General features: G+C 45.5%; 1 protein-coding gene across 9 annotated transcripts in view; it reads right to left on the bottom strand.

Moving 5' to 3' along the window:
* The window catches only part of HECW1 (HECT, C2 and WW domain containing E3 ubiquitin protein ligase 1), a 419,239-nt gene that overhangs the window by 265,250 nt on the left and 138,723 nt on the right, over positions 1–15,266 (bottom strand). For 2 of the 9 annotated variants that reach the window (XM_021079149.1, XM_021079142.1), the window contains exon 2: positions 5,799–5,856. The exons of 5 other annotated variants lie outside the window; for them this stretch is intronic. In XM_021079149.1, coding sequence (XP_020934808.1) covers positions 5,799–5,825 — 27 coding nt within the window. In that variant the 5' untranslated portion in view covers positions 5,826–5,856. Of the gene's footprint in view, positions 1–186; positions 1,597–5,798; positions 5,875–15,266 lie in introns of those variants that run through there. 2 more of the 9 variants (XM_021079143.1, XM_021079147.1) reach the window with 2 other exon arrangements.

Here is a 15,266-nt window from a genome sequence, read left to right on the forward strand (position 1 = left end):
GAAAATAGCTATGCAACGTGCATGCCCTAGTTTCCACCGATCTTTGAATTTCACACAAAAGCATCCCTCCTCTACCAATCTATCTTTCTAAAGTTGAGTCCACAAAGGGACTAGAAATACATTTCCTGTTAAGTGAGGGAAAAATATGTTTAAAGGACAGTCCAGACTTTTAATAAAAGCACTTACTTTGAAAGAACAGGATAGACTATGTATTCAAAACAAGACACCTTCTATAGAGCAAACCGAGAAGCTGTTCAATGCCCCAGCCTTGCTCTGTGCCTGCAGCTCTGGTCCTGCTGGGCATGGTTAACAGAAAGAGTTGAGCCTGCGTGGCCCAATCCTGCCAGGCTGCTGCGTCAGGATGACGCTCAGAAGAATCATTGGGACAGGCTGTGAGCAAGTCAGCAGGGCAGTCTTATCTCTATGCTGAGGCTGCTGCTTTCTAAAGGGAAAATACTGGTGGCAGAGCTCTCCCTTCAGGTACAGGCAGATGATCTGAGTTGAAGGTGGGGGAATGCACCTATCACCTGTTGGCAGAGGCAAGCAGTCCCCAATAGAAGCATCTTTTGTCAGGTCAGACTCATTCCAGACTCACCCAAGGCTATTGGTCTCCTTGACATAGTTCCCTGACTCTGCCAAGGGCATGACTCAGCTCACCCGCTAGCAGAGAGATCATACTGTTCATCTCTCATAGTCCAGGAGGGCTGAGTTCAAGGCAGTGATGGAGAAGGGCTAGAGGGGAGACCATGGTGGTCCCTAACTCAGAGGAGTCAAAAGCTTGCAACTTCACATGCAGGGAATTTGGCACTTATCTCTATGGTAGTTATTGCAATATTGTGGCTTTGGAATCTGGAACTGAAGACTTTTGGGGGTGGGGGGAGGGGGAGGGGAGGAGAAGAAGAATGAGAAGGAGAGAGTGGAAGAGGAGGGGAAGGGGGAAGAGGAGGAGGGCAGCAGTCAGCTTTTTAATTGAGTTTCCAAATCAATAAGTGTGGAGAATTAATGATATGCTGATTTTCTGTTGGTGTCAAAATGACAAATTGTGGGGTGGAACTGAAAGCTTCTGATGACTTTTTCCATTTATGCCTGGATGATACTGTAACTGAAAAGCAAGACAGAGATACAGTGGAAACTGAAGGAAGCCAGCTATTGGCTTCAGATGCCCACGGACTCATACCTCTCTTTACTCATATCCTTTAGATACAGAGCTCACCACTGTGGACATGCTGAGGTGGGAATAAGGGGTAGGAAATCCTGGGATCATTTTCAGTTTGGAATATGTAAACAAGAACACAAAAGTTATGCAGCCATGGGACTTCCTTTATCATAGAGAGTTTGCAGTCAAGGAGAAGCAGCGGACCAGGAATATTCTGTATCAGGAGTCATCAGTTATCAGACATGGAGTTGAGGGGCCCTGCCATCTCTGGGTGATCCCAGATAACACACAACCTCTCTAGGCTTCATTTTCTTCATGAGAAGGTTTGAAGATCCCTCGAATCCTAATGCCTTATTCTTCTGTCTCTCCACTTAGCACCTGCCCTGACCCAGAGAGAAATATAACGAGCCATGCTTTCTCCCCATTTCTTCCATTCCCCTCCACCCCTTCCTCCCACCCTCCCTCCATATAAGACAGTGAATTTCAGCAAAGGACCACATTTTAATGCCGCCTCCTGCTCCAGCAGCTTCTGACCAAATTCTGAAAAGCCCAGAACTGATTTTCTGAAGTCTTTGAAGTGTGGCAGATGAGCTGCTCAGGTATCCCTTTAAGAAAGGACTCATTGCCCAGTGGCCAGGAGGGTGTCAGCTGCAGCTGCCAACTCCTTCAGGTCTGCCTCAGCCTTTGAGGTGCACATGGTCTTCTTAGGGTGCTCTGAGCTATATGAGCACCCTAAGATCCCATCCAACACTGGTGTCTCAAAACAGGCAGGCTTTGCTCCTGAAGACCCCCTGGGCTGAAGAGACTGCCAGGCTGCAGCTTCAGCATGATCCCACTTCCTCTCTTCTCTCTTGACCACCAACATCTGTGTCCTCAGGGACCTGGCAAACAGAGATGCTATTCTCTTATGTAACACATAAGTCCTAAGGTGGGTTGGCTGGTTTTCCAAAAAGGACCTCTGATAGACTTCAGAAAGCCTATCTTTGAGCAAGAAGATCCTTTGTAGCATGAAGACCTGCAGTGCAGATTCTTTTCCATTCTCTTATTCACAGACACAGAGAGGCTTTGCTCCCACCAGTTTTAACCAGTGGTTTTCAACCAGGGGTGCCTACACGAATCACCCCAGAGATGTTTACAAAATGCAAATGCACAGACTTCACATGCAAAGCTGTATTAGCAGTTTGAGAAGTGCCCTGGTTGAGAACCACTAGTTTTAGCATGAAATCTACCCTTGTTTTCAAGAAGATAAATGCCTCATCTTCTCCCAGAGATGAGCATTTATCCCAGCGAGGATCATTCCAGAAGCTGAAGAGTATATCCACATTAAATGGTCAGCCAAGTGATCCCTGGTTCATTCCCAGGTTTTGTTTGTTTGTTTGTTTGTTTGTTTTTTTGCCACACCTGCGGCAGGTGGAAGATCCTGAGCCAGGGACTGAAACCACACCACAGCAGCAACCTGAGCCCACTACTGTGACAACAATGGATTCTTAACCTGCTGTGCCACCAGGGAACTCCCCTCCCCAGATATTTTGATAAGTCCTGCCAGTAATGCTGTAGACTCATTTTGTACCATGGTGGATTCTCTTGGAAAATATTATAGAAAACCTTGGGATTATTTTAAATTTTGAAGATTTAAGCAAGAAAGGCAAAGGTTATGGTGCCATTAGATGTCCTTTATCTTGCAGGGTCTGGGGCAGGGAGTTTTGCAGTGGCTTTGCGTGGAAACTGGGAATAAGTAGCTGGTTCTGTCCCCTTGGGTTTCCAGACTTGTGACTGTTCAGGAGGTCATGGTTATGCTCACATTTCACAAACTAAGTCCTTGGGGAGCAGCAGTCATGACCATGGTATTCGCTCCCCTGTTAATCAATCACATAGAAGTCAGGGAGAATACTTGACTTCTGTGTTTGCTGGATCACGGAATAAAATCCCCCGAGATGATGCCTATGCCCATTTAGCTTTGCTGATAGATTCTGGGAGTTTTATTTCAAGACAAGGCTTGTGTCTGCAGAGGCACAGGAGCTGAGATTAGCTAGGACAGAGAAGACCTCAATGCCCAAGGATGATAGTCTTAGAAAGAAGAGAGGGAGGCATTCCCCCAAAATGTTAAATGCACCCAAAAGGAGCTACTTGATGTTTTAGAAAGGCTTCTCACCCTATCTTTATCGCCAAAGAGAAAAACTCAGAAGTCCCAGGGGAAGGTAAACAGATGAGAGGGCTGTGCAGAGGGGAAAATGCTCTCTTAGAAAAAGTCAAACCGGGAACACTAGGAGGGGGAGTAACTGAGTGAACTTTGAGAAACCAACTCTGCTGACAGCACAACAAGCTGAGATGTGCAATAAAAAAGGGCGGACACTTAGAGTCACTGCACTGAGATGGTCCCTGGACATTTAGCAGCATGCGATTAAGCACTAAATTAACGCTTCCTGAATACAACACATAAATTTCTCATTGTCTAAGTGCGTTCCTCAAAACACACTAATTAAGAAAGTACCCCTCTGGGTGACCTGGAAGCGTGCCCTGGGGTGGGGTGGCAAAGAGGAGCTGAACTTCTGGCTTGCCCATCCTCCTTTGAGCTGGACAACTCCAGGATGCTCCTGGAACATCTCATGCTTCCTTCTTCTTACTACATGGTTATTTTAGGCATTAGCTGAATCTGCATGTGGATATGCTTAGTAAATTTGTGAAGCGCTATGCAGATGGGAGATATTATTTTTTAAAACAAAAGCCTCATTTAAAGATTGGCTGAGTGCATATTGCAAGAGTAGCACCAGGGCCCATGCCCAGGGATCCCACCTCAGATAGGCCAGTCATATTTGAATCCTTGCTCTTCACTTAGCCACCAGGAGACTTGTAACAGTGACTTAGCCCTCTACAGCCCAGTTTCTGCATACATAAGATGGAAACCATAAAAAAAAAGAAAAGACAACCCATAGAATGAAAGAAAATCTTTACAAATGAAGCAACCGACAGAGGATTAATCTCCAAAATACACAACATCTCATATGGATTTATATAAAAAAATGAAATGGTGACATTTCTCGAAAGAAGAGACAGATGGTCAAAAAAGCAAATGAAAAGATGCTCGACATCACCAATTATTAGAGAAATACAAATCAAAACTACAATGAGGTTACCACGTCATGCTGGTCAGAATGGCCATCATCAAAAAGTCTGCAAACAATAAATGCTGCAGAGGGTGCACAGAAAAGGGAACCCTTCTACATTGTTGGTGGGAATGTATGTTGGTACAATCACTGTGGAGAACAGTATGGAGGTTCCTTCAAAACTAAATACAGAACTACCATGTGACCCAGCAACCCCACTCTTGGCCATCTACCCAGAGAAAACCATAATTTGAAAAGATACATGTACCCCATTGTTTATTGCATCACTATTCACAATAGCCAAGACATGGAAGCAATGTAAATGTCCATCAACAGAGGAGTGGATAAAGAAGGAGTGGTACATATATACAATGGAATATTACTTGGCCATAAAAAAGAATGAAACAATTCCATTTGCAGCAACATGGATGGACCTAGAGATTATTACACTAAGTGAAGTATGTCAGACAAAGACAAATGTCATATGATATCACTAATATGTGGAATCTAATGAAAATGATATAGAGAACTTGTTCAGAAAACGGAAACAAATTCAAAGATTTGGAAATCGAACTTATGGTTACCAAAGGAGAAACATTGGGGGCAGTGACAAATTGGCAGTTTGGAATTAACATATACACACTACTCTATATAAAGTAGATAAGTAACAAAGACCTACTGTGTAGCATAGAAAATTCTACTTGATACTCTGTAATAACCTATATGGAAAAGAATCTGAAAAAGAATGGATATAGGTATATGTGTAACTGATTCACTTTGCTGTACACCTGAAACTAACACAGCATTGTAAATCAACTGTCTCCAATGATTTTTTTAAAGACGGGAGCAATGGTCACACCTACCTCTTCTGCTTGTTGTGAGTGTAGAAGCACTCATGCAGGAAAGGCATACAACACAAATTATGATGCACAGTGTCCAGTAAATGTGAGCTGTGATTATTGTAAACCAGGGTTGTCATTGAAAGTTGTAAAACTGTGAAATACTGGAGGAGAGGGCTTGCAGGGAAGTCTCAGGGGAGCCTGGAGGAAGGTCTTCTGGGAGAGCAACCAGCTGTTTGAGGCCTGTTGCAATGAACTGGTAACTTCCCAGCAGCCAACCTGAGTCAGCAGGAGAAATCGTGGCTCTTAACTCCAGGCATATTCCTCTGAGTCCATATCAACTGCATGGTAATTACCCACAGCCCAGCAGAGCTCTCAGCTGTAATTCTGGAAGAACCATCATAGAGTGTTCCCTTCCAAGTACAAATTCACTTGTGACAACTGTACGTTCACATCACACGAGAAGAACTTGACATGCAAAGAACATCATCTCAAAATGGAGCACAGTCAAATTTGGGGTGGATGCAGGCAGTGGGGGAGGGGTGGTTGATGGCTATCAAATGTCAGGGCTGCACCCGAGAGAAGTCCTGGGCTGGGCACCGCGATGGGCTCTGGTCTGAGGCACATTCCATTATGAGTGGAGTGGGTTTATAATGGAATGACATGGATGGGTTCTTATAATCAGAAAAACACACTGACCTTCACACTACACAGGTGCAGCAGCATAATGACCCACCACGTGTACGCGCATCAATTCCTGGGGAAGAGTCCAACGAGGTTAACTCAGTGTGTATCCCAAGCAAACAAAATCAGCGACATTACCCACGTGAAGAACGCTGTGCCCCCACCCCCCCAAGATACCTGGTTTGGGCACCCAACACTTACAAGGAAAGATTACATGAGGATCGTACTCATTTCGGAAGGGAAACAGACAAAATACAGCAATCAGCATTATTTAATTTGGATTTTTAAAATTTAACTTTAAGGGGTAAGAATAATGAGCCTAGAGAAAAATACTATTTTTCCTTTTCAAGAAACAAAGATTTAGCGTGGGATCTGCAGGGACAGAAAGTTTTGTTCCCCCAGCCCCCTTAGAAAATGGCCTAAAAGCAACCTCAGAGAAGCTCCACTTATAAGACCCTGCAACCATAAAACAACCAGATCTATAGTTAAACTGCTAAAAGTGTCACTGATTCATCTTGGTGCCTTTACTCACTTGGACATTTACTCAGATGCAAAAAACTCAAGAGGAAGTGCCATCGCCTTACAGCGCATCACCTGCATGGCCATCACGAGTCACGCCATCAGCACTTCAGTATAGAGAAATCACGTCAAAAATTAGGACTTGAACAGAGGGATTCTAGGCGTAGAGAACTGATGCTGGTATTCTATCAAGGTCCTCTGAGTCCGGCTATCCCTTTGGCTACATTAGTTTCCAATTCTGATTTGATACACTCCTCTTCCTCTGAAGGTCAAGTTGTGGTAAGAGTAATCAGTATGGTCTTACTCCAGAAGAAAGCAGTATTGGATGTCAGCTTTCCAGAACGCCAGAGAAACCTGAAGCTTTGCTGACAAATGGGTTCACGCAAGAAACGAGTCACAAGCTTGCGTTCTGGGAGCGTGCATTATCTCCCCATCCCCGGTTGGTCCGAGCAGATTTGAACAGGAAAGAGAGAGTTCAGCATCCTGCTCTGTGCCAACCCCAGGATGGGCGCTCCTTGGCTTTGCAGTGGTGAGGCCCCCTTCCCTGTCGTGGCCGCTCAGCTCCCAGCGGCTCCTTGGGCTGGCCCAGCTCTGCCCCCTGTGCAGGCTCTTCCATGTTGGAGGTCCTCAGACCCTCTTATTTCGCATGAGAGCCCATCTTCCCACCCATGAACTCAACTACTCTCTGAACATTGACAGCACCCACATTTCTGTGACAGCTCAGTGCTCATTCAAACCTAGCATCCACTGGGATGTCTCAGAGCCTCTCAAACACAGTGCACAGGGAGCTCAGGCTCTTTATCCTCAACCCTGACTCAGCAAGGGCTCCTCTCCCACTGGCTCTCCCATCATGAACTTGGGAGTCCACCTCAGCTCCTCTTTCTCCTCATCCAACCAAATGCCCGTTTCACTCACTCCTTCCTCTTACCTGTTCTAGAATCCATCTGCTTCTCACCATCTCTACTTCCTCCTTCTCCTACTCAACCTCAGTTGACCCCAACTGGTCTCCCCTGCCCCAAAGATACTTTACGAAAGAGGCAGAATGCTTTTTTAAAAAGGAACATCTGACTGTGCCACTTCCTCGATTTAGTGGCTTCACAATTCTTTTAGGCTAAAATCTAAGTACTAGCTTGTGACTTATTTCATAAAAAATGGATCTGGTTCTGCCTCCCTTCCCACCATAAATGAAAGCCTATTCACTAATTACACCTGGTCACTCAGGGAGTTTCACAGCTTTTTAGAGGCACTCGCTTCTCCTTTCCTGGAGACTTCAGCATGCTGTTCCCTCTGTCTGAAACACGCTTCCCTCAGCCTTTCCTTCTCTAAAACCTTCATTTCTCCTACCCCCTGGGATCCCCTAGCCAGGACAGATGCCCCTGGAACAGAAATACATATTTATTTGAGCAGTTTTGAAAATAACTCTAAAGAACTCTTATGAAATCTGTTTAATATATGCTTTATAAAGCTGACCCAGAGTTCTCAGATTTGGGGCTGTACACAGAGTGCTCTGTGTGCAATGAGAACTGGATGGATGAATGAGTGAAAGATTGGAGACTGGCTACATCCTTGAGGAACTCAGTCTAGACTTTAGAAGATTCAAAAGAAACCTTCTGTTGCATCTGCCCCAAGCCAAAGCCAATTAATCACACACACACATGCACACACAGTAAGTAGAACAGAAAAGAAGACCATTTAAATTAGACGTTACCTATTTAGCACTTAGCCCTGGAGATACTGTATTTCACTTTACAGTTCACTGTACATTGTTTTCTTATGGTCCAGTAATTGTTTAACCATAAAATTTGACACCGGCAAAGAAGGCAAGCAGAAGTGAAGACGAGGTTAAGAAGGATCCAGCTCTAGATTCCCAAATCCCATGCCACCCCGCCAAAGAGGACTCTGACAGAACCCTCTTCCAACAGGAAGGAGCTGGAACCCAACAAAATTAAGGAAAAAAATGGGCTCCAAGTGACCGATCTACATGAACGCACCAAATACAAGCTCTACGGACCTGCAGCGTTCCTCCCGGGAGTGAGGTTAGGGTTGGCAGTGGGATCCTCACTTCCAAGGAGCTGTTTGAGGAATGTCTAGCCAAGGTGATGCCTTCTGGGAGGCCAGGCCCCTGCAAGTCCCACTGGCCTGTACGTGGGCATCATGGGAAAACATGGGAAAAAAGACCCAGAATCGCTGGCCCTCAAAAGAGGAGGTTTGTGATACTTAAAAAGAACATATACCAGCTTTAAGTGGATGTGTGTCATATCCTCAGAAACCTGGTCAGCTAGCACAACCACCTTGCCATGGTGACCATCAGTCACTTTAAGTTGTCCTCAGTACAGACGATTGACATCTAGGATCTGCTGAGTTCCACAGAGGGATGCCAAGTTGCAGAGATATTGGAAAACCTACAGTTTCCATTGGAGGTGCTGAGCCCTCAAGAAAACCGAATACCCTCCCTTTTCTCCCCTGCAAACACCCTAGCCCAGTGTCTACTGTCAGATAAGTATCTGTTGACTGAGTGACCTAGCAGATCAGTGGAGGAAGGAATAAGCTGCATATGCATTTCTGCACCTAGCCCCCTGGGAAGAACAACTTAAATTCACTTGTACATGTTTTGAATGAGATTTTTAGAAAACTTATTCTTAGAGATGAGAAAAATTAACTTCCAATATTTAATAAAGTGATTCTTGTTGGAAGATCCCAAGAATAAGTAATTTCACTAGATGGTCCCCCTCATCCCCCCCCACCACGTGTTGGTGTCACAGCAGACTCAGTGGCCTCTAGCCATGCAGATAGGATGCTGAAACGAATGTCTGTTTGGTCCTGTTTTCAACTCTGTGAGCATGAACCCATCAGCACTAATAGTTTTTATCATCTGAGTACTTTCGTTTCATCCCAAGCTCATCTCTTTCAGTCCCTGGTCTCGATTCCATTTGAATTCTCAGGAGGCCTAAGATTTGCTATCACATAAACTTAAGGGATATCGTTAACACTAAACTTGTTTCCCTGGAAGGAGGTCTCTTCTTGAGCCAATACCTAATAGCATCATTTTCTGTCATTAATGACTTGCAGTGCCTTCCAAATTCTTAGGTCCTGCCATTCTTCTTTTTTTTAACTGACCGTTTTATTTGTTTCCATTTATTGAGAGGTAACACTGATTTGTATCATACGTTTCATACGTACATTATATTTTGACTTCTGAATACACTACAGCACGAGCACCACCACCAACGTAGTTTCTGTTGCCCTTTATTCACTTCCTCCCACTGCTGTTAACCACTATTCTTTTCTCTGCACCTATGTGGTTTTCGTCATTGTTTTTGTTTGGTTTGGGTTTTTGTTTTTTTTTTTTTTTCTTTTTTTGTCTTTTTGCCTCCTGCAGGGCTGCATACTATGGCATATGGAGGTTCCCAGGCTAGAGGTCTAATCGGAGCTTTAGCCGCCAGCCTACGCCAGAGCCACAGCAACACAGGATCCAAGCCGCGTCTGCGACCTACACCACAGCTCATGGCAACGCCGGATCCTTAACCCACTGAACGAGGCCAGGGATCGAACCTGCAACATCATGGTTCCTATTTGGATTCGTTAACCACTGCCCCACAACGGGAACTCCTGGTTTTTTTTTTTTTAATTTATTTTTATTTTCCACACATAAGTGAAAACATACAAAACATCTGACTTGTAGATCATCTCTTAAATATGGAGTTGGAAGATGAGAACTATTTATTACGTTTAGAATGGATAAGCAGTGAGGCCCCACTATACAGCTCGAGGAACTCTATCCAACCTCTTTGGACAAAACCTGACCAGTCTGTTGGGATAGAACATGATGGAAATAGTATGAGAAAAAGAATGTATATGTACATAGTGACTGGGTCACTGTGCTGTACTTCAGAAATTGGTACAACACTGTAAATCAACCTTTCTAATAAAAAATTTAATAAAAAAACGGCTTTGACAAACAGGTCAGGGTTTTCTTGAAGAACACAGACATGGTGGCATAGCCAGAAAGCTATTCATTTTTTAATATTCATTTTATTATTACATTTGAAAATTTCACTTATTCATGTGTTTCCTCAGTTCTCCAACATACACGTGACTAAATCTCTACTAACGCTCACACAGTATTAGTATCAAAACTTCTCATATGTTTTCTTCCCCCACCTGATGGCCTCATGCTAGTTCTAAGGAGAACTGTTTTCTAAAGCTGGTCCTCAGATGGGCAGTTCCACCTCCACGACCAGGCAACTAAATATGAGGGTGCAGCCTCCTCCTCCCAGGACCTTATTCCTCAGACCACAAGCAGCAGAAGGGCAACGCCAGGAGAAAGAGTGAAGCTGGATCTTAAAGCCAAGGTCATGAAGACGGGGTGGGGCAGCCCCTGGCCAGCCCACCTGTGAGGGTCAGTGTTCATGGCCATGAGCTAGGACCCCTCCCACCTGGTGGAGTTTCTGCTGCTCAGCCAGGGCTGTTTGTTCTTCCCCAACCTCCATATTCCATCACAGGACATCTGTGATGGGGAAACACTCATAGTAGGATGCTGAACTTGACTGACTCCACAACAAAGCTGTCGTCTAAGAATAATAGCTGATCCCAGGTTTATTCATTAGAAACAGATTTCAGTGACAGACCATCAAAACTTTCTCCTTCTACCATAAGCAGTATGAGGGGACAGAATCTTACAAAACACGTGGGCTTAACTCTGCCCTCAGCAACTTGGGGCTTGCTTCTACTGGTTTCAATAGCTCATTTAACTTACCCATTATGGGTGTGAAAACAGACTTTGTCCTGTTCAATACTTTTTCATGCTCCAAGTGGCAGAAGGAAAACAAAAAGGCTGGTGAACAGCATTTCAGCCTCTATTTTTAAAACCTGTCACCAGTTGCCTTTGAGGGGTGGGTGGGGTTCTCTTGGAGCTTGAGGCCGTCAGAGAGGTAACTTACAACTCAGAGCCATTCAGCACTTACCCACCATTCACCTCATGCCTGGTTTCACTTCAGTGCTGGAAACTTCAGTGGGGAAAGCTAACATCTAACATTTATATAGCTTCCTACATGCCAGGTGTAATTCTCAGTGCTTTACATGTAGTAACTCAGTCCTCACAAGGACCTCACAAGGCAAGGCTGGTATTGTCTACAATTTTACAGATGAGGAAACTGAGGCAGGGAGCGGTTATGTCAAGTGCTCAATGTCACACACAGAATAAGGATCAGAGCCAGGATTCAGACCCAGGCACCAACATCCTGGTGTATCTGTGAAGACACACCGAGCAGAGAAACTGAAGACATGGCCTCACTGACTGGATGTGTGATGCTTGAAATGTGACCGTGATGCCAACTAATCCCAGAACTGTGCACAGGCTGATCCCACGTCCTACAGCCCCTCCCCCACACTGCCCTCATAACCTTTGTCTCCTAACTGGCAGCCTGGAGATACTTCAGGACATTCGCCCACCACCCTCCCAGGCTGCTGGCCTCCCAAATAAAGCAACTTTGCCTTTTCTGCCAACGCTTGTCTTCCAAGTCTTGGCCTTTTGGGCAGTGAGAAGCTGAACTTGGGTTTGGTACTGGCCCTGTCTGGTTGTAGAATTATTATGTTTTATTATCATGTCTTGATAAATATTAACATGTTTGCTGGCCTTGGGTTCACCAACCACCCATTGCCCGCCTCTAGGGAGGGTCCGAATCTCCTTTCCCTATAGCCATGGCTGGAACAGGAGCAGTGGTTCTCTGTGGGTTCTCTGGGGAGGACCCCACAGGGGTGGGATATACGTCTTCCTCCAGCATTTCAAGAGGCAGAACCCTGCACTCCCCTGGGTGAGGCTCTGCCCATCCCAGGTGAGCACTCTCTCCATCCAGGTCTTGGAAGGCAGGGGTGCTGTGGCCTGGCCTTGCAGGGACAAGTGTGGTCACGTCTCAGGTTTGCATGTTGGATCTAGCAGGGGATTGGTTCTGGAGATGCGGCAATGTTAGTGAACCCCAGACTACAAGCACTGGCTGTGGAGCCCATGTTTGAGGGAGAGAGCAACAAAAACCACAAAAAATAAGACACATGTTAGGTGGTGGGAAATTTTAAGAGAGAAATGATAAGTGAAGTGTTAAGGTGTGAGTGGGAGGTGACATTTTAAACTGGGTTTCTCAAAAATAGACCCAGTGATGATCAGAAGGAAGAAAAGGAAGTCCCCAGTGACATGTCCCCGGTTTTCTGAGAAAGAGCAAGGAGGCTGGTACGGCCAGAGCAAAGAGGAGAGGGGAGAAGAGTAGGGAATAAAGTTGGAAATGCGATGAGGGGCTGCCTGGTGGCCAGTTTCCTAGTTCAGAGGAAGGACTCTGGTGTCCACACGGAGAGAGGTAGGGAGTCACGGAAGAGCTCTGAGTACAGGGAGGGACACCACCTGGCTGGCAAGGAACAGAGTGTCTCTGTTACTGGTTTAAGAACACATTGAAGAGAGCGCAAGGGAGGAAGTTGGGAGAGCTTGCAAGGATCCAGGCCACATGGAAAAGTGGTATGAACAGGGTGAGGAAGAGGGGTCGTGAGGATCTGGGCAGGACTGTAGTCTGAGGAGGGCTATCACTGGCCAGGCTGGATTGCGTTGAATTTGTAATGCCTCTAACCAACTATGTGTGTGTGTCTCCTGCATTCAGCTCTTGCAGAATGAAGAGAGATGCTTGCTGTTCCTCACCTGCTCATTGGACTCCTGCAATCAAGCTGATTTCTGGATTAACCTGAAGCAGCTTCTCTTTCTCTTGCCAGAAAGTATAATCTGTTTCCACATCTCTCTCTCCAAACCTGCCTTTTCTTATTGTGGGCATCACAACTCCTATTATGCCCACTGTATCTCTATATCCATCTCCAGCTTTGCTGCTTTTGCGGAGTGGAAGATCCCAAAGAGAACAGGAGGAGAGGAGCGAATGGAGGCTGGGAGGTAGGCTGGAGCAGCCTGCTGCTACCAAGGGCAGGTGGAGGGTGCAGGAAGGCAGGGATCTGACCCTGGTCTTCAGGGCCCCAGTCCCACTGGGCATCCAGGAAATCAATTCTGGAATCAGATATATTGAACACTATTTCTCAGTTCCAGTACAGTCTTATTCTGGAAGCGGCTTTTCATAAAATTATTTTCATGGGAGTCGTTCTTGGGGGAGGGGAGTGAGAGGCATCTGGTATAATCTGTCACTCTCTATCCATCAGCTTGGTAACTGAATGTCACCCCTACTTTTTTGGGGGGTCATGCTTTTTTCCACTGGCTACTATTTTATTTTTTTCTTTTTAATTTTTGTTCCAGCTGTACCCATGGCATATGGAAATTCCCAGGCCAGGGGCAGAATCCATGCCAAGGCTGTGACCTTCACCACAGCTGCAGCAACATGGGATCCTTAACTCACTGCACCACAGTGGGAACTCCAACCGGCTAATATTTTAAGACACCACAGATGCATAAAAAAGTTTCTCTCAGACATTGAAAAACAAACAATAGCAGCTTTTCTTTGAGTACATAATCCATCAAGGAATTTTTAAAAATCCGTAGGCATACGCTGACCCAGATATTCATGACCGTGTGTGGCCAATTCTTGTCTTTTCCACAACAGCATCTCAAACGTCCGGGGGGCTGAACGTAAGTACCTCATTCAATAACAAGGTGTTGTGGGCTTACGAGGCAAGCAAAATGATCATATCCACGTTGCGGTTTCTTTATCACCTGTATTGTCATCACACTGATGAGGTACAAAGACAGAGTTTCCAGGTGCCGCATCAAACATCACCACGTCAGCAACGTGGGCAGAAGAAGGAGTGTTACATTTTGGACCAGGTCTCAATGTTTTAGCCACAGGGCAATACGGACTCACCGAGAATTATGAGCCAAGGGAGATTCATTTCCACAACTCAGAAAGCCTGGGTCTACTAAAACTGTGAAAGCCATCACACTAAAAAGCACATGTGCCAGGAAAAAAATGATCTATATTTTCCTGTTTCTGAGCAGAAGTCACTGGTATCTGGGTTGGAGGATCACTTGTGATCACCCTGAGGACAGAGACTTCTGGAAGGAGAAGGTCACATCTTCTCACACTCCAGGGGTGGGCAGCCCAGAGTCCTGTGCCTCCTCTCCCCAGAGAAGACTTCTTCATATCCCATAACAAAGGTCCCTCTCTTCCTCTCTCCAGAGGGGAGGAGGGTAAGAAGTGCCTGCAGCTCCTGTATGAGCTCTGAGAGTCATAATTTTGGGTTTCTCTGCTGCGGCACAAACCCCTATATGTACAGGGAACATCTGGTTCTCATCACTTTGCCTCATGGGGAACTGGGCATGAGGAAATGAATATAAAATTGCTATAGTAGTCAGTGCATTTTCTGATATGGACATCTCATGTTTTCTGTCAACATAAATAAATACGAGTAGATGTATAACTTTACAATAAAAGGAGAGCTGGCTGTGACCATAGCACAATCCACTGTTCTACAACACATCATCACAATCCATCCATCAATCATTCCATTCTCCTCTCCAGGGGCATCATATAGCCCTCCTGCCAGGTGACTTGCTCGTGCTGCCTATCCCACCCCATATATTTTGGACTGGGCCATGTAATACGTAATATGCTTTGGCCAGCTAAAGGTGGTGTTCTCTTCTGAGCATCGTGAGAGGGCTTTTAAGATTCATCAAGAGTTTACACCACCCTTCTTCCTCCTGCTGCCTCGCCTCTCCCACAAGAAAAGTCACGATCTAGTTCTTGACCAGGCTGTGCCTTCAGCCTGCACTTCAGAAGAAAGAGGACACACACAGCACATCTGAACCCAACGCACAAGGTGGAGGCGAGCTGCAGCTGACACACAGCCGAAATGCGATGTGAAGGAGAAATTAACTCTTGTGATGGAAGCCACTGAGATCTTGTGCATGTTTATTTCACAGCCCAAGCAGCAAAGGGAAGTTGTGTGGATGTTTACCTCTTGACATAACCAGCAGAAGAGACGGAGGCA

This window comes from Sus scrofa, chromosome 18, assembly GCF_000003025.6.
Source record: "Sus scrofa isolate TJ Tabasco breed Duroc chromosome 18, Sscrofa11.1, whole genome shotgun sequence".
In the NCBI taxonomy this organism is placed as follows: Eukaryota; Metazoa; Chordata; class Mammalia; order Artiodactyla; family Suidae; genus Sus; species Sus scrofa.